The sequence below is a fragment of the Opisthocomus hoazin genome, chromosome 10 (genome assembly GCF_030867145.1).
Source record: "Opisthocomus hoazin isolate bOpiHoa1 chromosome 10, bOpiHoa1.hap1, whole genome shotgun sequence".
NCBI lineage: Eukaryota > Metazoa > Chordata > Aves > Opisthocomiformes > Opisthocomidae > Opisthocomus > Opisthocomus hoazin.
This window is the reverse complement of record NC_134423.1, coordinates 12,616,291-12,639,280: the sequence shown is the minus strand read 5'-3', so window position 1 is coordinate 12,639,280 and position 22,990 is coordinate 12,616,291. Positions and strand designations below refer to the sequence as shown.

Sequence of the window (22,990 nt, the reverse complement as noted above, 5' to 3'; positions counted from 1 at the left end):
TCCAGGGGTTGTTTTGGACAATGCTTTCTGGGCTCGGTGTCATCTCTGGGATGCAGCTTTCACCATAATTAGTTTAAATATTGAAATTCCTGGAGCAAAACTTTCGTGTCCCACTTTCAGCCCAGCCCCGTCTGTCCGTCGGTCCCCTGCTTCCACTGCTCTCATCCATGACCCAGCACAGAGAGAAAACCACTCCAGTGATGGAGAGATGCCTGCCCTCATCCCTCCTCGTTAGTTTAATACCTCGAGCAGCAGAATGAAGAACTAAATCCCAAAGGGATGTCATCGTCCGCCTTGAGATCGCTCCAAAATTCGGGCTGGTTAATCCCAGTGATGGGACGCGAGCGGGGTGTGATGGGGTCAGTGGGGAAGGGACCTTCCTAAATCACCTGTGGAGGGTTATTTTTAGCTGTCTTTCCCCAGGGGTGAAGCCAGGCTCTGCATTTCAATAGAAAAATATTTCTAAAAGCAAGATGAGGGGAAGCGTGCTGGTATCAAACACAGCTTCGGGAGGGGATGGATGGTGATTTCATTTAGGGGCTTTGATCTATGGCCTGAATTAAGCGCCGGCGCAATTTTTAACGAGGTGTCAGGAGATACCATTAATATTATTTAGCACCCAGATGCTTGGCTGGGGTAATGAAGCCATTAACCGCCCCTAGCTCCTTGGCAGGCAGCGGGATGAGTTGTCCCTGCATCCAAGATATGTTTAGAGGTCCTGACATGGTGCCAGCATCCCTGGGGATGTCTCCTCCAGCTGGCAGCTTTCCAGGGCATTTCTCTGGGCAGATTTGAGGGGGGTTTGGCAAAATGCAGCCTGGGCCGTGCAGGGAAGGGAGATATTGAGGGTGGCGAGGAAGAAAATCAGTATTAAGCTGTGACAACCCAGGGAAAATACTGCTTAGGTTGCTGAGTCTGATGAGCCATTCCAAACTGTGAGCTCCTGCTCGGGGCTAAGCTGTTCACTGCTGTCCCCGGGAGGATGCGCTGTGCTTTGGCATGGGATAAAGCAGCCCAGGAGGAGCTTAGTTGTCCCCCTTGTCCTCAGGTTTTGTCCTACTTTTGGGGCTATGCAGGTGGTGGGTCTTTTGGGGGTAGGAAACCATCCATCCTCTGCTTCAAGGTCCCCGTAATTCAACACATGGTTTGGGGGTACCCTGGATAAGACACAGGCAGGGATGAGACTGGTCAGCCATGGTGCTGTGGCTCTGTGGGGTATTTTTCTATTCCCCAAAAGCTCCAACATCCTCCACCCACTCCTGGATGACGGCGAACCTGGCAGCTGGGAAAGTGGGATTTAACCGGGATGCAGAGCATGAAGGACCTGGCACTGAGAGCTGGCAGCAGCTCACTCGTGTTTGCTGTCATCCCTCCTGGGAGCGGGCGAGGCTGCGAGTTCATCCGAACACCCTCAATGGATGAAAAACAAGAAAAAAATCGCCTTTGGCAGGTCATTTCAGAAAGCGCCGGGGCGAGTCTCTCCCCAGCGCCGATCGATGGTGGCTTGGTTCTCCCCATCAATAATAAATAAAGGGCTCCTGCCTCTTCTATTGACCTAATTCCAGAGGAAGGGAAGGATAGAGACGCTGAGCCTTGCCACTGCCTCCCCCCAAGGCCTGCACAGGCTGGATGGTGGGTGATGGGATGGGATGGTGGCTGTCCCTGTTGGCCCCTTGTCCTGCCCCGGTTCACGGATGGGGCCATGTCCCTGCAGGCAGCGTGGATGGGCTGGAAAACCTACGGGGTGGGTCGGACCCACGACCTGCTCAGCACCCCTGGGTGCCCTGCCCTGTGGTGTGGGTCAGTGGTGGTTTCCTGAGATGAAGGATTTGCAAGAAGCACTGCTTTCTACATGGGCTCATTTCCACGGGGTCATGTGCCTTTCATCAGGATGAGCGGGATCCGGCTCCTACACTGCCCCCAAATATCCAATTCTTGGCCTCAAAATTGCCAGGCCAGACCTGAATACAACTGGAAAGCTCAGAGCAACCAAGCTGAGCTGCTTTCTGATTTGAAGACCTCTGCAAACATAATATCTGGCTTCTCTGGGGAAAGCAGAGCCCAGAAGCAGCCCCGGGGCTGGATCTTCCTGCCGCTCAGCTGATGAAGGTGAGGAGCAAAGCCCCAAGGCTGGGGCAGTGAGCCTGGGGAGGGAGCTCATCTTGGGGAGAGGGAATTTGAAAAATCACTTTCTGCATCTGCGTGTAGCTTTTCCTGGGAAGCAAGGTCCAAAGAAGATTAATATCAGCCTAAAAATCCAGGATTTGTTGTGTATGACCAGTTTTCATTTCATTTCCCTTTTGTTTCCTCCCAGGGCAACAACTGGGATGGAGAAACCACTCAGCTCCATGCCAGCTCTGCTTGGGGAATTCGCTTTCCATGTGCAATTTGGAGCCAATGCCAAGCGCTGGCACGCTCAAAAGCTCCATTTTGGAACAAAAAAGGCCTTGAAAAACTCTCCACTTGAGCCAATCGATCCCAGTACCCAAATCCTTTTGATGGAGGATGAGGAGCGACGTGGTATTCCCAAGGGAACCATGTGGAAAGGGCACTTTCTGAGCCAGTTTCTCCCTCTGTCTCCAGGATCCATTTTTGGAAGCCCAGTCCCAAGCAGGTTATTCCCTGCAGCCACAATCCATCTGGTCCTGCTAAGTCAGAGTTAACGGAGGGGTTGAGAGACATTTTAATTACGGATTTGGCTATCCTGCGTGATTTACTTGGGGTAACTCAAGCAATTTATCCATCAGCAGTTATAAGGGATCTGAAGCAGAAAGGAAGCACAGGAAGTATTTATCGAGGTGACTCAGAAGTCATTTAAGAGAGATTTGAAACTAAACAGTGATGTTGCTTAAAAAACCCCTACCTGGTGTTAAGAAGTTGTCTCCAGCCAGGAAAATTAATGAGCAATATCATTTTCAAACTCCAGTTCCCCTCTTTTCCCAAGCGGGGTTTGTTTCTGAGCCGCTGCGCTGTGGGCTCAGTGATCGCAGCATTTTCTTGGGGACCGGCAAAGAGAGATTGGTGTTGCTTAATGAGCCTTGGAGAAGCGTGTGCTGTCTCAGGTAAGGAGAAGATGCTTAAACAATGCCAGAGAAGTATTCAGTTCCCCTACTAATACAATATTTAACACTCCAGTGAAGAAGCACCCTGGCAAATAAACGGATGCCTTCAGATGAGCCATCTAGAGAAAACGTGCTGACAGTGCAGTTCTTTTCCGTGCCCAACAGATAAATGATTTTTCTCATCTCAGGTTGTGAAGTCGTGTATAAAAATGACAAATTCAGAAGGAGAACCATCCCAAAGGGAGGAGATGATGTTGCTTTCTACAGAATGGATCAAAGACTTCCACCATTGGGAGCTGTCCTGCTCAACTGAAGGCTTTCCAAGGAGCATGGATTGGGTGTACACAACTGTTGGCCTTCCCCTGCTAGCAGGGGCTTGGTAAAGACCCTGAGCTCCTGTTAGCCCAGGGGAGGACAGACCACTGTGGCAAAAAGGAGATATCCCCCAGTGTCCTTCATTCTTAGAGGGAATCTGTAGTCAGAGGACTTTGCATATGGAAAGGACTATTCCTTCAGAGCTGTGAAGTACAGATTATGGTGATGGATGTGGAACGAGCAACGTTGTGAGAGCCAGGAGGTGGTGGATGGGGTTTTTTTTGCTGCCTAATGGTCTCTTTTTGCTCCCAAATGAGAATAAAAGCTGTTCCCCACCCAACAGGTTCAGGCTTTTAAGCCCAGTGAATCTCCCATCCATGTTTCATCTCAGACGCCTGTATTTATTTCCCACCATCCCATTCCCAGCACTTTGACCTGCCAACCATTGGCTGGAGCTATTGCAAGGTGTGAGAAACCCACCTTTAAGCAGAGAAACTTCGGGCTGTGTTAGCATGAGACACGGGGTGCGGGCTGTACATGCCTGCTTGGGTTTCTAAGTGAGCTGGATCTCTCCCTTCGGAGCAGGAGCAGAGGTGCGTGGGGTGCAGCCAACCATCCCTGTAGACCTGGTTCCCCATAGAGGTGGTTTGCAGGAGGATGGGTGAATCAACCGCTGAACCTCCAGTGCCATGTCCTGCTGCTGGGCTGGGTGATGGGGCTGTGGGCAGCACAAGCATCACCTCCCATTCTCCTGCATGCCTTTGGCTGCAGGAACTCGCCTGATCAAACCCAGCCTGCAGGGTAAAAGACATCAACCTAGCACAGAGATGAGCTGGGTTTGGAGATGACCCACTGCTTGCTGAATTAATAAAGAGGTCTTGAGCTGCCGGAGAGGTTTTTCTTGTTGTGTCTTTTATTCATCATTCATAAAAATACCAGGGGCAAGGCTGGGACACGGAGATCATGCCAGAAAAGGATGGTGTGCCTGTGAGTGGCATTATTCATGCCTTGGGGAGACAACAGCGAATGCCTAATGCATGGGCCAGCAAGTGAAGTGAATCACACCAGGAATTTGGGTGCACCCTTTGGTCTTGGTGGGAGCTTTACTCACCCAGCTCATCACTGCGGTCTCCCCAAAAAGCAAATAGTGCAGGTCACGCCACCCTTTTCTCCCAAGTAACCAGCAATAGGACGAGAGGCAATGGCCTCAAGTTGCGTCAGGGGAGGTTCAGATTGGACATTAGGAAAATTTCTTTACCGAAAGAGTGGTCAGGCATTGGAACAGGCTGCCCAGGGAAGCGGTAGGGTCACCATTCCTGGAGGGGCTCAAAAAACGCGTAGATGTGGCACTTCGGGATGTGGTTTAGCAGGCGTGGCGGTGTTGGGTTGACGGTTGGACTTGATGATCTTGGAGGTCTTTTCCATCCCATGATTCTGTGATTCACCCCAAACCCATCCCACAGATCCTAGCAGACCAGGGGAAAGATACTTCAGCCAGTAAACCCCATTTCTCTGGACACCCACATAAAACACCATTAGAAGTGTACCATGAATACAACCACTGGGGCTAAAAAAACCCCTCCCAACTTGTTCAGCCATGCCGCTGAAGAGCAGGTGTGTGCAGGGCATCACCCCTGTGTCGAGGGGACCCCGCTCGCTGGGCTCTGCTACTGTACCAAGTGGCTTTGAGTGACCTCCCAACCTCTTCATCCAGCTCAGCAATGTAGAGTCATTAGTCATCGTACTGTACTCATGAGCAGCTGTGCCAATTAGCATAATTAACACATGAGGGCCAATTAATCTCTTGATTATGCCTGCCATTCACTTATCAGCTGCTATTATGGTAAGATCGGCTTTTGTACCTCTGCTTTCTATGCAAATAAGCCGGTTATGATGCCTTCATTACTTGATACACAATTACCCAGCGCAGATACCCATGAAATCGAGCCCGGACAGACTGCCAACACACACGGGTCAGAGCCCAGGTGGATTTTGCAGTTGAAGTCCTCTCCATTTCTGAACGTGCCGCCTCGAGTGGTGCTCTAGGACCTGGGTTTTGGGGAATTGCTGATGATGTGGGGTAGGGCAGAGAAGAAATGCTTGTGGGAGCATGACCGAACCCTTGCCATATTGGCAGCCAAAATTGGCTCCATTTCATGTAGCAAGGACTCAGGCACAGGTACAAGGGACAAGAGGAGAGGGCTTCTGGCCAGTTGGCCACCGAGGTGGTGGTAGCTGATAGCACCCCGAACAGGCAAGATAGAGGGACAGGGGACAAACTGCTCCAGAGAATTTCCCAGGTTCAGGGCCATGGAAATCACCCTCCATGCCCTGAGAGGCAGGGACGTTCCCAGCTGGGTCCTGTTGTCCTGAGCTGCTCCTGCCTGGATGGGGGCCGTGCCTGCAGCCCCCAGGTGTGCCCCGTCTGGGCTGGGCTGCTGGGAGTGCTGCTATAAAAGGCTCCTAAGCAGCATCTCCTCTATGAGCTGGTTTTTCTGGGGTCAGGATGGGGTCTGGGGGCAGACTGGATATTGTTCTGTTTTGCTGGGTGGTGGCTGAAGCAGCATCTTACAGCCCCTGGGGTTTCCCTCAAAGGGACTTAGGGGTCTTGAGGGTCCGGGGAGACTCTTCTTGGAGCCGTCCCCATGTACCTTCCTTCTCCCGGCCTTCTCCCTGGGCGTGGGTGGATATCTCCCGGCTCCAGGCTGCTGCCCAACTGCACCCTGTGGCTGTGCAGTGCCAGGAGGCCCAGGTGGTGGTCACGGTGCACAGGGACCTCTTTGGCACAGGACGCCTGGTCAGGGCTGCGGACTTGACCCTGGGCCCAGTTGCCTGCCTGCCTGTGGCCCAGAATGCAGCTGAGAGCACGGTGACCTTCGTGGCTGGACTGCATGAGTGTGGCAGCACCCTGCAGGTGAGGTTGGATGCTGCAGTGAGGGGATGCTCCATCTCTGGTAATGCTGTGTGGGGAATGGACCTTCTCTGGGCTTTGATCAGCACTGGATGTGTCAATGGGAATTACTGTGGGCAGCTGAGCTGCCAGAGAGCAATGTCCTGTCATGCTGCCTAATGGGAAGTGATGGTGACCCTGTACTCGGCACTGGTGAGGCCCCACCTCGAGTACTGTGTTTGATTTTGGGCTCTTCACCACAAGAAGGACATTGAATTGCTGGAGTGTGCCCAGAGAAGGGCAATGAAGCTGGTGAAGGGTCTGGAGAATAAGTCTTATGAGGAGTGGCTGAGGGAACTGGGGTTGTTTAGTCTGGAGAAAAGGAGGCTGAAGGGAGACCTTGTCACTCTCTACAGCTACCTGAAAGGAGGTTGCAGTGAGGTAGGTGTTGGTCTCTTCTCCCAAGTAACTAGCAAATGGGGTGAGATGAAATGGAATTGAGTTGTATCAGGGGAGGTTCAGACTGGGTATTAGGAAAAATTCCTTCACTGAAGGAGTGGTCAGACATTGGACCAGGCTGCCCAGGGAAGTGGTGGAGTCACCATCCCTGGAGGGGTTCAAAAAGTGTGTAGATGTGGCACTTCAGGGCATGGTTTAGCAGGCATGGTGGTGTTAGGTTGATGGTTAGACTTGATGATCTTGGAGGTCTTTTCCAACCTTAATGATTCTGTGATTCTAACTTATCTCAGCAAATCTTTTGGTCCTAGAAATGATGTGGTGAAGGTGATGTCAGGGTTTCGGGTGAGGAGGGACTCAACTTTTTGTAGCAGCTCTCCAGTGAAGGGTGGTGTGGCTGTAACAGCTATTTTTTGGCGTATAGGTAACCATCCTCAAGACCTAGATGAGGTGCATGCTCAACAGCAAGCAAAGCTTGTAGAGGTTTTATGACTTGTACAGATGCAACTGGATGTGTGAGTAGTGGAAGAACTGGGTGTAACTTGACACTGCAGTGACTGTTGCTAGGAAACTAGAGAAAGGGGCTTACTGACCTCCTCAGCAGGAGAGGACAAAGCTGCCTGGAGCTGGTGTGTCCTGGTTCACCTGGGGGAGGAGGTTTGTAGACCTGCTGTCCTACAGCCCCTGCCCACCTACTGTGGGTACTTGCTGGAGTGCCAGAGTCATCAAAACTGACCGCCTGCAAGGCTGGCACCCTTGTTCTCCTGTGTTGGGATGCCAATACAAAGCTTCATGGCATCCTATATACACTGGACTGGGAATGTGAGGACAGCCTGTGCCTTTGCAGCAGATGCACCTGTGTCCTACCCACCAATGACTGTGCTGTTTGATGGTGCTGAGCTTCTAATTGACTGGTTTGTTTTACTAACTTACCAGCTTTCCTAAATGTCCCTTCCAGATGACCCCAGACTCCTTGATCTACAAAACAAGTTTGTCCTACAAACCTGCTCCTTCTGGCAACCTAGTCATCGTAAGGACCAATGCAGCTGTGGTTCCTATTGAGTGTCACTATCCTAGGTGAGCAAATGTGACAGTTTCTGCTCCTATGGACCCAAGGCGGTGGTGGCAGCACCTTTATTCATGCGCATCTCTTCCATTTAGGAAGAGCAATGTGAGCAGCAATGCTGTCCGGCCCACATGGGCTCCCTTCCATTCCACCCTGTCAGCGGAGGAGAGGCTGATGTTCTCCCTGCGCCTCATGAATGGTGGGTGCAGACCTGGCAGCCTGGTTTCCCTTGGGTTCCTGCTCCTTCTTGCTCACATGCCAAGAGCTCAAACAGAGCTATAATCTGGACTAGAATAAATCTTGTGGGAGTACTGGGGGTGGGTGAGTTGCTTTTTGGTGAAGAGGTCCCATGTGCAAGGGAGGGCAATGTGCATTTCTCCAAAATGACATGTAGTCTTGAATGTGCTTTCCAGATGACTGGAGCACTGAGAGACTCTCCAATGGCTTCCAGCTGGGGGAAAGCCTGCGCCTCCAGGCTGATGTTGCTTCTGGGAACCACGTACCTCTAAGGCTCTTTGTGGATGACTGTGTTGCTACCCTGAGTCCAGACAGGAACTCCTCTCCTCGATATGCCTTGATTGACCTCAGCGGGTAAGGGGTGCGGTGCTCTCTGGGTGGTACTTCTGTTGCTGGCTGCAATGTCCCTGACTTTTGACCCTTGTCCAGGTGCTTGGTGGATGGGAGGTCAGATGACACCAGTTCAGCCTTCATCTCTCCAAGGCCAAGGCAAGAAACACTGCAGTTCATGGTTGATGTGTTCAGGTTTGCAGGAGATAACAGAAACTTGGTGAGATACAGTGCCTACCCCTCCTCCCCCAGCATGTTCAGAAGCTATGTTGCTCTGCATGAACAAATTTAATTAACCTTGGATGTTGGTTTAATTTCCTTTCCAGATCTACATCACCTGCCACCTGAAGGTCTCCCCAGCTGACCAAGCCCCAAATCCATTGAACAAGGCCTGTTCCTTCAACAAAGCCAGCAGCCTGTGAGTAGCTGGTGCACGCAGGGAGGGGACCAGCCTGGAGAAGAGGGCTGATGGGTAATTCTGTTTCAGATGGACTCCAGTGGAGGGTACTGGAGATGTCTGCAGCTGCTGTGAGACCGGCAACTGTCCACTGTATGGAGGATACTCCCAGAGAATTAACCCTCAGGCCAGATGGCCAGGGAGGCACGTGAAGAGAGATGTCCCTTCCAAGCGAGGTAGGGCTCTGTCCCAAATGTGACCCTCCAGTCTGTGATGACCAAGATGCTGGAAGATCTTTAGCAAATGCATCTCATTTTAAGGACCAACATAGCTCTTCTGCAAGGTCCTTGAGCTAGTAACTGTGTCTGTCCTTACACCTAAAACTACTGGAAACCTGCTCTTGCAGGGTCCACCTTTCTGTAAGCCCTGAAATCCAGACTAAGCAGGAATTACCTCCCCTCTGAACTCACTCAGGTCTATCTCTTCTTAGGTGGGTCCTCAAGGGCAGCAGAGGCTGAAATCTCAGTTGGACCACTATTAATCCTTGATTCAGCTCAGGGATTATGGAGTTCCTCTGGTCGTCTTGCACCAGTGGGGAAGACCCCACATGGTATGTATATCTTCTGTGATTGTGCCTTCAGGTCTCAACTGAAGGTGGCTACAGGCTGATCTGGTCATGAACCCCCTGTGATTTTTGCACCTGGACAGATACTTTCCAGTACAATCACCAAAAGACAATCTTGGGAACTTCTTCCCAAAGCTGCCTGCAAGTTCATCCACTGACAGATGGAAAGCCATTAAACATGTAGTAAGTGGATCTTGTCTCTTCCAGGTGCTGATGAAGGACTTCCTATGCTGGTCCACGTTGCCATGCTCACGACAGCCACTGTGCTGAGCTTAACTGCTCTTGGACTGTTCCTTGTGTGCAGAAAATGCAGCTGCCCTCCTGGAGTGTCATTGTAACTCCCTGAGCATAATAAAGAGAAATGTTTCTGTCCTCTCTTTGTGTCCTCAATGGGGAGAAGGGACAGCAGTCAGCCTCTACTCAGCTCTTCTCCGATGGGATGAGAGTTGGGGCTGTGCTTGGACACCACCCTTCAGGTAAGCTGTCTCTTGGGGTGGCCATAAGCTCTTGAGAAGCTACTAATGAACCAGGGGAGGGACCAAAAAAATTGAGAGCTACTGCCACCTGAAAGCATCTCCCAAACCACAGTACTTGGAGATGGAAAGTGTCTCTCTGCAGGAGGATTTTTCAAATGTCCAGCGCTGCTGTTGAAGCTCCCTGTATGTTGCATACTTGGTGTGCCGTGCCTGACAGCAAGAAATCCTAAATACTGGCTGAAAACAAGGTATGGCTCCTATTTTCAGGCAAATGAGGGAAGAATTGATGCTGCTAACAGGTGCTAAATGGATTCCTGACTCAGTCCTGTTATCACCCCTGCTAAGGAGGAACTACTAGAGGATGTGATAACAGCAACTCTGTCTTCACAGAATCACAGAATGGTGGGGGTTGGAAGGGACCTCTGTGGGTCACCCAGTCCAACCCCCTGCTGAAGCAGGGTCACCCAGAGCAGGCCGCACAGGACCTTGTCTAGGCGGGTCTCAAATAACTCCAGAGAAGGAGACTCCACAACCTCCCTGGGCAGCCTGTGCCAGGTCTCTGTCACCCTCAGAGGGAAGAAGTTCTTCCTCATGTTCAGCTGGAGCTTCCTCTGCTTCAGTTTGTGCCCGTTGCCCCTTGTCCTGTCACTGGGCACCACTGAAAAGAGTCTGGCCACACTCCTCTTAATGCACCCCAGTTTAGAACAAGTTGCTCCATCAACTTTCCCAGGATGGAGGTGAGGCTGACTGGTCTGTAGTTCCCTGTGTCCTTCTTGCCCTTTTTGAAGATTGGAGTGACATTGGCTTTTTTCCAGTCCTCAGGCACCTCTCCTGTCCTCCAGGGCCTTTCAAAGATGGAGAGCGGTTCAGCATCTGCCAGCTTCCTCAGCCCTTGTGGGTGCATTCCATTGGGGCCCATGGATCTGTGGGTGTCCAGGTTGCTTAAGTGATCCCTCATGCAGTCCTCCCTGACCAAGGGAAAGTCATCCTCTCTGTAGGCTTCCTCTCTTACCTCTGGGGCCTGGGATTCCTGAGGGTCTGTCTTGGCACTGAAGACTGAAGCAAAGAAGGCATTCAGTAGCTCTGCCTTCTCCGCATCGTCTGTCACCAGGACACCCACCTCATTCAGCAGCAGCCCCACATTGTCTCTAGTCTTATCTTTGCTGCTGATGTAGCTGAAGAAGCTCTTCTTGTTGTCTCCGACATCCCTTGCCAGATTCAGTTCCAGGTGGGCCTTGGCCTTCCTCATTGCATCTCTGCATGCTCTGACACCATTCCTGTATTCTCCCCAAGTGGCCTGTCCTTCTTTCCACATTCCATGGACCTTTCCCTTCCACCTGAGCTCTGCTAGAAGCTCCTTGTTCATCCGTGCTGGTCTCTTGGGCTTGTTGGTGTGAGTTGTTGCTGACTGGGTGTTGCAGCCTGCGCTGCCTCTTGAAGGACACAACAGCAGCTCTGACTCTGGGATTTTTGTGGGTACTGGGGCTGAGTATGGCTTCTGCTGCTGGGAGAACTGGGCAAAACGTGGTGTTGGGTGTGGTCAAGGGATGAAGATGGGTGTTGCTTCTAGTTGCTATGGCCTCAGCTGTGTGGAGAGCAGGGAGTAATGGCTGGTTAGGGAGGTGGAACTGGTGGTTTTGTAATTAAGAGAAAGGGGACAAATAGGGAAAGCTACTGGCCCACCCACTCTAAACAGATCTCTCTTGAAATATATACAGTGGGGGGGAAACCTTCAGTGAGTAGCTCTGGAAATAAGACCTAGGTTATCACTTCTCCTTGCAGCAGCCTTGGGGACTGTCTCTGGTGTGCTGGATGAGCTGTGTTGTAGGGAACAGGAGAGTCCTCATCACAGTTAAACAGAGTCAGTATATGTGCAAGACAGGCCTCAAAGCTATGTTAAATCATTCTCCTCGTGCTCTAGCTTTCCCTCCTACACAGCATAGGCTTATCCTGACCTCTTGGCTTAGGCTGCTGAAGGCTTGATGTGTCTTCTGCCTGGTGGAATTCAAGCTGGGTATGAACTCCTGGTGTGGTGAGTCACACCAGTTGCACTTCTCGGGAGTCAGAGTAACACAAATATTTCTCAGAAATGGTTTGCTTACCCTGGGCTGTGTGCTTCTTGCAGTGTCATGCACCAGAGGACAACCTGGGAGCAGTGGTCACCTCCAGGCCAACCTGGAGGCTGTGGTATTTTCTTGTCCCATAGCTTGAGGGCCATATGCTTTTACCAAGTGTAAAGATCATCTACACTGTATCTGGTGAACTAATTGATTTATGTCATATAGTGCAGGAGCCTGTGCTCCTGGGTGAGCACAGCAATGGGGTCAGATTCCTTGAAGTGTGACTTGGCTGGCAATGGTGACCCTTGTGTGCTTTGCAGGGAGAACCCCAAAGCCTGTTTGACTTCCTCTCCATCCTGCTGGTCTGATTTTTATGCCTCATGTTCTTGCTTTCTATATTTGGGGAGAAGTCAAAGACCTGATGCTTCCAGCAGCCTTTTCTGAGCTGAGGAAACTGCTCTTGGCCCTGAATAAAGAGTGAAAAGGGGCAAAGCAGCCAGGCTGACTCAGAGCAGTGCCAGCAACCCCACTTCTCAGATGTTTGGTCCTTTGCTTTTGCTAGTGCCTTCTAAAAACTGCTGCTGTTAAAGGCATTACCTAAATTTGGCAGCTGAAGGCTGGAAACCGCACTGCCCTTAAGTTCTTGGGCTGCAATCCCCTAGCTGTTAGGGTGCAATCTAGTGATGCTGATTCTCCTTATAACATGCTCCAACAAAGCCTGTGCGCAGCTACAGCTCTGCAAATGAGCCCTCCCTAACGCTGAGAAATCAGCTTGGCGCTTCTGCTCCATGGGCTTGGCAGGGGTGTGGAGCAGGAACCCTCTCCCCAGGCAAGTTTGGTTTGAAAGCCCAGGGATGATGTGCTTAGGGCAAACGTGTCCTGCTTCTATTTCAGCTCAGCTGCTTAATTCATTGGAATCAAACAGGTGGAAAAACGAGGCAGCCATGTAAGCTTTTTTTGGCTGAAATCTTCCCAGATCAGGCTGTCAGCCTTCATGTTTTATGCACAAGCTCCTTCCTGAAGGAGCTACAGAAGATTAAAATTCCTTTTTTCTTAATTTTTACCTTGACAGGGTGACATGCTCTGTGAGGCTGAGCTGAGTGTGTGGCCAGGCTGTGATGCTCAACTTCCAAAAGGCTCTTAGTGCTCCTGCCCAAGGGCATGGGGACCTAGCCTTGTCCCCTGAGTGGGACCTGGATGTTGCCCTTTACAGGCAGTCCCATGTGGATGGTCCTCTCAACCACCTCTCCTGAGGCTCCTTGCTCATCTATAAAGCCACTTTCTTCCCACCCTCCAAAGAAATCTGCCACCTGCTGCTCTTGTCACTGTTGTCCTAGAGCTTTGACTGAGACCGTGTTCCTTGGGGTGTCATGTCTCTCCTGTGAGCTCTTCCAGCTCCAAAAGCTAGTCCTGGGCTGGTGCTACCAGCACCACCTCCCTTACCAAACCCGTGAGGATCTTAAGCAGGCTAAGCTTTGTGATTTATTTATGAATTCAAGCTGTGGATTTGTGACTTCCTCTGGTGCAGGCTCTAAGGAGGTGGCCAGCAGCATGGGACTTCTCTCCCCTCTGAGGGCTTCAGCACCCAGGCCAGGAACTGGAGAGGAAATATGGCTCAGTTTTGGGCTCTAAGTTCTTCTGGGTCGGATCCTATTAGCACTAATCTCTCGGCCTGTGCTCAGCAGGTAGGGCTTGTTCTGGGAGCTGCTGTGCTCCAGGTTGCCTTCTCCTCTGCCAACCCCTCTTCCCAGCCCAGGAGGGGCTGCATGTCAGCTACTGTTGCTTATAACACTGTTGGCTTCCCCATGTGGAAGCAAGCACATTTGTGAATTTCAGTATTATAATTTAACACACCTATTAAAGAATTAAGAATTCCAAAATGATCTTTTTCCCCTGGTTACTGGGGGGAAAAATAACTTCATAGGAGGACTGAGGAGCTGAAGGGCTTGGTGGAGAAACAGCTCCCAGAAATTCAGCCCTGAGCTAAGGCTCCCAAAGCTGGTATTGCTTTCGGTGGGTTAAGGAGCTGGGGAGGCAAAGGTGTCTCATGGAGGGTGACGGAGTGTTTCTCTGATTAAAGGTCCAGGCAGGAGTTTACTACTGGATACACTTAAAAAAATGCAGCTCTCGTGTCCCCAAAGTTACCAAGACCTCTTGCTGGAGCTGTAGTAGGTGACACTGTGGGTCTGTGTTCCCTGCCTGGTTTAACACAACCTTGTGCAATTGCCTGATAGATGAAGAGAGGAGGTGTGTGGCATGTGCTGGTGGTGATGCACAACTTGCCTGCTCTTCCCCCCCTGTGAGCCCAGTCAACCCCAGTCCTGTAACTGCTGCTTCCAGACTTTATTAGCATTCACTTCCCTTGCACAATGAGCATCTGAGTAAAGACTTAATTAGAAAGCTGTAGATGCTGGCAGAACAATCAATTTGTAGGAATTAATAATGTGAACAAGGATGCATTGTGGGTTTTTGCATGTTTCTCCAGCTTACTGTAAATGCCCCATTATATGGAGATGTTGGTGATAGGCTATAAATGGCTTTCAAGGCAATTAATTAAAAGAAAAATAATTTACAATGCAAAAGAACAATGCTTACAGGTATTTCTTACAGGAATTTAAGGGTAGAAGTGAGCTGCCTGCAGACTTGCACAGTCCTGTGTAAGTGGTGTGAGCATCAATGCCCATCTCCCTTCTGCACAGCAGGAGCTGTGCTGTCCCATCCCTCTCCGGGAATGGCCTGTCAGCTACTGGGCAGCAAGAACAGCTGAAGACAGGGTAAAATAATGGAAGACTTTCCCAAGAAGTGAGCTGGGGCTTGTAGCAACTCACTCTTGCAAGCCTTCAGAGCATCTGGGTGGATTTGGAGGTCCTGTTGCCTGTGCCTTGGTGGGTGGCCTGGCCACATCCCCGTGGGGTTGATCTTGGAGAGAGAGCCATGGCTCTGAACCAACCTGGATGCAGGCACTTGAACAACCAGGGAAGGGTGCACAAGCTTTTTGCACCGCTGTGGTGTATGAGGGCAGGCTGGAGGTGGCCTCCTTGGAGATGCAGCAGCAACCATGGAAGGGGAAAACTGAGGGAAAGGAGGAAATGTTCATTTTAGCCTTTCCTTAGTGTCTTGTTACAGTACCCAAAGAGTTTGTGGGCATCCATCTCTCTCTGACCATGATTCACCCTTATCCTCCAACTAGAGGGGCTGTAGTTTATTTTTAAGCAGGATATTTGACGTGGCAAGACTTGAGGTGCTTCAGTTCATCCCATGGGACTGTCCCCTCCATGGCACTGCCGTCCGTCCTCCAGCAGAAGCGACCTTTCTGCAAAGGATTCCAGGTCTGTAAGGTAGATAGCTTAAAAAAGTAACCAATATTTCCAGATCTGATTAAAAACTCCAGGTCACTGAGCCCAGAGTGCCACTTCAGGGGTTTATTTTCCAGTTTAGAAAGTAAGGAGCCTCCCCCGTTATCCCTGATCTGCCTGCCTTGCGATTAAACACAGATAAAACCTGGTTCACGGAGTCCTGCAGCCTCAGGGAGGTACATCTGCACAGCCCAAGGACTGCCCAACCTTAGTTCTTGCCTTTTTTTTTTTTTACCAATCCAAGAGTCCTCATGCCTTAAATGCTGCATGCGTATCGCAACAGACCTGGCCATTCAAATAGGCGGCTGCAGGCACTGATGCCTCGTGGTGTGAGGGGTTCCTTTCCATCCCCACTTTTACCCCTGTGAGTAAGCTCCCTGGTGTCCCACGGATCCTGTTTCTGCCCCAGACGTCTTCTGGATCTTGCTCTGCTTTTTCAGCTGTGCTTTGATCCCAACTCAGGGGCTTTAGCCATGCTTGCCTACTGCAGAGGTGTTCCTGCATCAGCAGCTTCTGGAGTCCTGTGAGTATATGGGAAGCTCATTAAAAATAAATATTCCCTGTACTGAAAAAAAAACAGGAAAAATACCCTCTGCTGTTCTTATCTTTTTTTTTTTTTTTTTAAAGTGAAGAGATTTTTGGAGAGGGCCTTTCCCATCGCTGGTGTTACGTGGGGCTGGCTCTTGCAAGGGGAAACCACCCCAGATGTGATGCACTTGGATGGGATGGGTCCAGGGATTTATTTCTTGAGCTGTGTCAGGCTGAGGACATGACATGAGTTGTGTCCTCTCTCAGCCCTCTGCATCCGCACAGGTCTGTGGGCATTAAAGAGGACAAGACATTTTGATGCCCAGCTTTATGCATTAAGCATATACAAGCCGGCAGCTGAGGCTCAGGGCTAATTTCCTCATGATGTACATTATTAATGTCCTGCCTGCACATGTTCAAGGAAATTGCTACACATTTTTTTTCTCCCTTTTCCCTTTCTGTGATGATCAGCAAAACAGAACGTTATTCTAAGCCTTGGGATGCTGCTGGTGGAGCTTTTACTGGTAGCGGCTTTTGCAATGGTGTTTCCTGAGCACTTCAGTTATTTATTGTAAATAGTATCTGTTTTCCCTGCATAGACCTGGAGAAGGAGCTGAAAAGGAAAATATCTGGTATCCCTTAAGCGTATTTATTCCCATCTGAGAGACAAGAGCATTTCCCCAGGGAACCAGAGTTAATTGACTTCTTGTGTTTTTGCTGCCAGAAAAAATGCGCTGTGGTGTAAATGGAGACGGAACAGCAAAAGCCGTTTGAAAACACTGCTGGTAAATTAAAGTTTTGCTATATTTGCCAAGATAATTTAGTGTAATTCCCTGCTAATGCATTAATGCATCACTTCATGTTCATTATAGCTTTCCTAATTTGATTGGAGTTCTGAGGGCTAGCTACCTTCATTACCAGCAAATATTAATGTAATAAAGTGAGTTTTGGTGGAGTCCTTAATTCCCAGTGAGATTTGGACCCAGGTGATGTGCAGGGCAAGGGCTGGGAGGATGCTGTCCACCAGCTTCTAGGTGAGCAACATCATCTCTCGGTGGCCACATCTAAGGACTACGGGGTTGCTCCAACCTTGGCAGAAAATGCCCTATTTCCCTGCAGCATCGCAGCCTTACAGGGAGGAGAAGCAGAAGCTAAAAAATTGCATTAAATCCGTCACCAACTGTCAACTCATTGGCGAAGTGAGGGGAGCAGCCCCATCCCACCACAGCCCTACCTTTGTGTTTGAGTAAATATAGTTTGCCCTTTAATAAATACTTTGTAGGAAAGGTAAAGCGAAGAAAGCAGAGCACAGGTGACATTTGTTCCTGAAGACTGGTACCCAGGTGGCTTCAATCACTCTGCAGCCCCTCATACTTCTTTTCTCATCTTCTTCCCCTCATAAACTGGCACCAGAGGTTTTGGCCAAGACTGGTGTCAGGATGTGGGATGTGAGGTGCCAAGGAGCCTTCCCACCATCCTGCCTGGGGAGCCAGGAGGGACAGGACCAGCTCTGCCTCAATTATGTTCTTTGATGCAAATGCTTCCATGCATAATTTAAGCTCTGCTTTGCTTACACTGAGTAATCATCTCTGCTCCAGCTAAGAGGAGATGGGGAGGGACAGCTTCCTCTTTTCAAGCCTTTTTTTTTTTTTTTTTTTTTTTTTTTAGTTTCTCCCAAAAGTGTTTCCTAAGTGTTGGGTGAAGAGATTTTCCCATGCTGCATTGGGCACCTGCCGGAGCCAGAGGTCTGGGCATCATCCAGCATCCCAGAGGTGGCTGTGGATTATGTCCCCGGGCACTGCATGAGTCTACCCCTGGGGAAATAAATGGTTTTTTTACCCCATCCTTTGAGGCCATAGGTGCTAGTTGTGAGAAAACATATTTTAACATAAAGCTGAGATGGAGATGTAATCCCATGGCTCCAGCTATGAGGTTGCGAGGCCCCAGACCCAGTCCTGACACCTCCTGGGACTTTGGGCATGGATTTCAACAAATATGTTGGGTCCCACCTGGCTCAGGTGACCCTGGACACACAGCTCTGTTCTCCCTCAAGGCTGGATCCAGTGGCAGTGCTCCTTATTACGGGCTGGCACTGATGCCTTTGATTTTTCCTTTTTATTTTTTTTCCCTTCTAAAAGCCCCAATGTTTTAATTATTTATTTGGAGTGTGATTAATGTTTTGTCTGACGTTGTTCTGCCAGGGGAGCCCCGGTACATTTTGGTTTAGCGAGATCTAATTAAGAAGTCCCATCAAGCATGTCATCCCTTGTCTTACAAGTACCTCCAGGGCTGCTCCGGTGCGGCTGCCTTTCAGCAGGCTCAGCTGGACCCAACAGCTCTGGGGGGCCTGGGGCTCTCCTGGGGTGTGCTGCCCTGAAAAAGGGGATGCTCCGGCCAAGCACCCCTTGTCCCAGAGTCAAGGCAAAACCCAGATTGCTGCTGCCTTCAGGCTATGGAGATAAGAAACACTTTTGGTCTCAAATTTGCCCTTTCTGGCTGTATTTTGGGGAGGGTGCTGTCCTCCCGAGAGCAGGATGAGGCCAGGATGAAGCTGCCCTGTCCCCACCGGGGATGAAGCGTGGGGTGACAACAACATTCACCCACGGAGGTGGCACGACATGGGGCCACCGCCTGGCACTGGTCTCCGAAGGGGGGGGGGGGGGATGAGGATGTGTGGGCACGCGTGTGCATGTGCATGCGTGTGCGTGTGTGCACCCACTGCCACCCAGTGGTGGGAGAGCACCCAGCTATCACCCAGAAAATGCATTTTCGAAGGTGAGGTATCGTAATAAATAACTATACATCTCCCCTTAGTACAGCAAGGGCTGTATCCAGGTACCGGAGGGTTGAGCACTGGGAGTGGTGGCCACTGGAGAAGCCGGTTTTGCTGGGCTGAGCTCAGCATGCCAGGCGGAGACCCTCACCCCAAGTCTGGCCTCTCACCACCCTGGGGGCATCAAATAGCCTGGGCAGCCTCGCCTGGGACCCCCACCTGCACCCTGCCTATTGCCCCAGGAGCCTGTTTAAGCTTAGCCTGGGGTTTTCGGTTCCTGCTTGAGCTGTGCTGCAGGGATGCTGCTCTCCAGCCATGCCCATTGACCACAAACTTCTTCCCACCTTGCCTTAGACCTGCCTCATCCTCACCACCTTGCCTTGGTGCTCTGAGCTCCCCATTGACACCGGCAGCCTCCCTTGCTGGGGTGGGATGATGGCTCCTGCCCCACTGCTGTGTATCTATCCCAGCTCTCCATCCCTTGCTTTCTCTCTCCTGGCAGAGCAGAAGCTTTTCTTCAGGTGTCCTGCTGACACCGCTCGATCCTTGGGTTATGGTCACTGCTTTGGGTGACGGATCCCTGGCCCAGGCTGCCCAGAGAGGTTGTGGAGTCTCCTTCTCTGGAGATATTCAAGACCTGCCTGGACGCGGTCCTGTGCAGCCTGCTCTGGGTGACCCTGCTTCGGCAGGGGGTTGGGCTGGGTGACCCACAGAGGTCCCTTCCAACCCTGAACATTCTGTGATTCTGTGAGCCCAGGAGAAGGCTGGAGTCCACCACTCCACCCACGAGCATGGGGAAGCTGCCCCAGCCTGGAGCAACTGGCAGCCATCCTGCGGTACGGAGGCCTCCAGGAAGCTGTGGCATTACAAGCTGCAAGTGCCAGGCGCAAATGAGGATTAATTAGCATGCTGTGGCCACGAGCACCCATTTCAGGCCTATGTCTGGGTGGGCTCAGCTTATGCGTCTCCATCCCGTGGCCGCTGGGAGAGTTCGGCTGGCAGAGACTGGAGCAAAGCGTGAGCAGGGGAGCTGCTCTGGTTGGGGTTTTGGTACCAGATTGCGTCAGAGTGAATCCGCAACCCAGCCCCGAATCCCTGAGTGCCCTGATCCGTGGCTCAGGGGGTGCCCCTGAACCCACCTTTCTCCTCCGATGGGGATGCCCTGAGCAGGGGGTGAGGAGGCAAGGGGATGCAAGACGCTACAGGGTGCTGTGATAACACCCTGGGGAGAGAGGGCTGGGTTTGTACTGGGGATGGGCACAATTTTGGCGTGCTGTGAGCAGCGTGGGTACCTTCCGCTTGGTGCAGGGCTCCCAGGCAGCCTTTCTTATGAGGAGAGAACTGCTGCCAGAGAGTTATCTGGCTCCGAGGCTGGAGATAAGCAGAGGCAGGGGGGATGCGAGCGCAGAACAAAATCAAGCCGGGATGGTGCAGCCAAGCAGCGCTGGTCCACAGGGACCATAGCAGCTGGGGGGATGCTCCTTTTGTCCCCGTGGAGCAGAGCACCCTGGCCGGAGGGGTGAGGATGAGGAGGGAAGAGCCTCGGTGGCCCCCTCGCAGATGAATTTAACTCCCTAAAGCTGGCAGGCGAGGCTGAAGGAGCGCTCCTCTTGCAGCTATAAAGCAGCATCATCGCACCAAGCGCCGGTACATCACTTGCAGTAATTCAGCTGTGGAACAGCGAGGAACAAGTAAGACAAGATGCTGTACATTAGCAGAGGCAGGAGGCACAGCCTCTCTCTTCGAAAACAAAGCATTTGTCTTCCAGCCGCAGCGAGCAACCAGCCCCAAGCAGCGCAGGGGGGGGCCAGTTGAAAATCCAGGGATGGTTTTACCAGCTGATGAACTAGAAGGGGGCTGGTTATAGCCCGGTCTGAGCCAGGGCTACGTGAAATAAAACCCATCGCTGCGGGGGGAGAGGTTGCTGCACTCCGCCGAGAGCAGCTCGTAGTAGATTTGAGGAAAGAAGACGCATCGGGGTGTGGGGACAGCTTGATTTTTGGCTTCCCAGGGGCGGTCGGGATGAGTACAGTGACCGATGGGTGCAGTGTGGGCTTCCGTTTCCCCCAGAACCGGCCATCCCAAAGCCTGACCCCCAGCCTGAGCTCTTCCTTAGGCTTGAACATATCCTGTTATCCACTTTGATGGCTGCCTTTCATGTCAGCGAGCTCAGGAGTGAAGTCTCCAGGCAGTCAGGGTCTATTTTCAGCCCTTGCCGAAGCCAGATGTTTCAAGATGTCTTCTTCTGGGGGGAAACTTCCCAGCTGGATTTTGTGAGCTGGAGGGATTGGGTGAGCTCGGAGGAATTTCTTCAAAACACAAACCCCAGCAGAGCCTCTCGTAATTCAGGTCAACCCAAATAGGAGCCGTGGGGAGGGTCAGAGCCGGAGGATTTGAATACGAAGCTGAAATTCTGCTTTAAACTCCATCGAGCCCTGGCTCCAGCCAGAGCAGCCGCCGAGCATCCTTCCCGGCCAAAAATCAGCAGGATGCATGGCAGAGGTACTCACAGTTCTGAGTCGCTGGTGAGTCTGTGTCCTGGTTTTATTTGCTGATGGTTTCTTGATTGCTTCTTGGGGGAAACACAAACCCTTTTCCCCTTGCTTTGCCAGCTCTGGTGACTCTCTGGTTGCTGTCTCAGGTGTTCCCCAACAGGTTTTGGAGTCCAGGGAGGGGTTGGAGGTGGAGGACAGGGACATTGCTGGGATGCTGTGGGGGAAAGGCTTAGTAATTTGTTAATACATAGAGTCAAGAGAAAGATGAGGTGCCCTCCCAGTCCAGTTCTGGCTGCATCCCCCATTGCCCTCCCTGTGGCCATGGGGGACAACTGTGATGAGCTGGATCTTGTCCCTGGAAAGGCAAATTCCGTTAATTCATCACCAATAACTAGGTTGGTGGTGCAATTAATAACATCATTAATAACTGTGTTACTGGTGTAACAAAGTCATTTTTACTAGTTTGAACGATCTCTCCATATTTGTGTTAATAATCATTCCCATCCTCTTGAATTTTACCCTAAAAAACCCCAAACCAGCAGATTTTCCTGCTAAATAATAATAGCAAAACCCCTCTGGGTGTGCAGAGGAGCAGCAAGGACATTGCCCGCGGTTCTCTGTATATTGACAGTGACTTTTATTACCTCTCATCCCAAGCAAACGGGAGCGGAGGAATTTCCCCCCTCTCTGTTTGCCCCTGTTTTATGGAGATTTTTCCATCCATGGGCACGAAGGTTAACACAGTGCTTACTGCCGCTATCACTTGGATTTATCGGAGAGCACGAAATAAAGCTTGCGCGGCTGTAAATTCATTCTTAATGGAAATGTGGGGGAAGAAGCTATTACCCTTGTCCGTATGGCCCCGGCTGCAGCAATTGGCTTTAAATCCCTGGCCCCAAGGTGAGTGGCTTTGCCCCGAGCTCTGCAGGAGCCTGAGCTTTGCGTCCCCACGCCATGCCTCGGTTTCCCCTCTTGCTGCTTTAGCAGCTTGCTCTGGGGCTGCAGGCGATGCAGGTGCCCCCAAATCTGGATCAGCTGAAAGGCATCTCCTTATGCAGCTCCGGCTGCTCTGAATTTTCCCCTCGTCCTCTTCCTGGCATCCTTCAGGAGGAGTTATTAAAGAACAAAGCTACATCTATTAATCATGCTTTTACAACGGGGCCAGGCTGTAAAAAGCTCATAAAAATAAATAAGTAACCAGCTGTTGACATATGGAGTAATAGAGGGAGTGGAGAGGAGTTGTCCCATCGCACATCTCCCAGTGCTGGTGCTGGGTGAGCCTGGCTGTCCCCGCTCTGGGATGTGGGATGGGGTCATCCCATCCCTTGCTGTGAAAAACCACGGGGTGATGCTCCCCTCGGGGACCCAGTCCTGGGGGTAGGGGGAGATGCGGAGGAAGGTGATGCATCAGCATCATCAGCATCATCTTTCCCCGGTGGTCCCCTCTGCAGAGCACTTCTCTCTCCTGGCTTTGTCCGGGACCAGGATGGATGCTCCCTGGACTAGAGGCACCAAACCTGGCCAGGCTCTGGACGTTGTGGGACCAGAAGTTAATCCCCAGCTTATCCCATATCCCTTGGGTCCTAAAAATGAAAAAACCCCAATGCAGTTCAACGTAATAAGGGTGAAAGACTATTCTCATGCTATTATATGGGTTCAATTCAGAGCATTTTGATCACTGCCACTTCCTCTTTGGTGGGTGTTTCATATGAGCATCCCTTGCCCACGGTAGCAATACTGGGTGGCAGCGAGGGTCCTGGCTCTGGGGTGACACTCGGGGTGGCACTGGGAAAAGGCTTGAAATGGAGCATCTCTGACCTGGATTAAAAATAAGGAACCAAGGCAGTGTTGTTTTGCTGCCAGGCTCAGAAAAGACACCGTCGTGCCAGGGATGCTCGAGGGCTGGCCGTGCAAATGCATCTCT

The 22,990-nt window shown here is 51.2% G+C and overlaps 1 protein-coding gene across 1 annotated transcript; it reads left to right on the top strand.

Annotated features, from left to right (window-relative positions):
* The first annotated feature begins 5,883 nt into the window (after nucleotides 1-5,883).
* On the top strand, nucleotides 5,884-14,217 carry LOC104330623 (zona pellucida sperm-binding protein 3). The gene is made up of 16 exons (XM_009935862.2): nucleotides 5,884-6,291; nucleotides 7,682-7,800; nucleotides 7,885-7,988; nucleotides 8,203-8,380; nucleotides 8,456-8,576; nucleotides 8,683-8,774; nucleotides 8,844-8,989; nucleotides 9,244-9,363; nucleotides 9,586-9,712; nucleotides 11,276-11,330; nucleotides 11,822-11,886; nucleotides 11,980-12,041; nucleotides 12,809-12,860; nucleotides 13,252-13,364; nucleotides 13,454-13,599; nucleotides 14,149-14,217. Exons 1-16 carry the CDS (start codon nucleotides 5,884-5,886, stop codon nucleotides 14,215-14,217), a joined length of 1,977 nt encoding a protein of 658 aa, XP_009934164.2.
* Nucleotides 14,218-22,990: the final 8,773 nt, after the last annotated feature.

Bases quoted from the DNA above. Each gene is read 5' to 3' on its own strand.
- LOC104330623 (XM_009935862.2), top strand. From the start codon at position 5,884: ATGGGGTCTGGGGGCAGACTGGATATTGTTCTGTTTTGCTGGGTGGTG. The intron at 8,990-9,243 runs GTAGGGCTCTGT...ATCTCTTCTTAG, and splicing joins AGATGTCCCTTCCAAGCGAG to GTGGGTCCTCAAGGGCAGCA. The intron at 11,887-11,979 runs GTGAGTCACACC...TGCTTCTTGCAG, and splicing joins GGGTATGAACTCCTGGTGTG to TGTCATGCACCAGAGGACAA.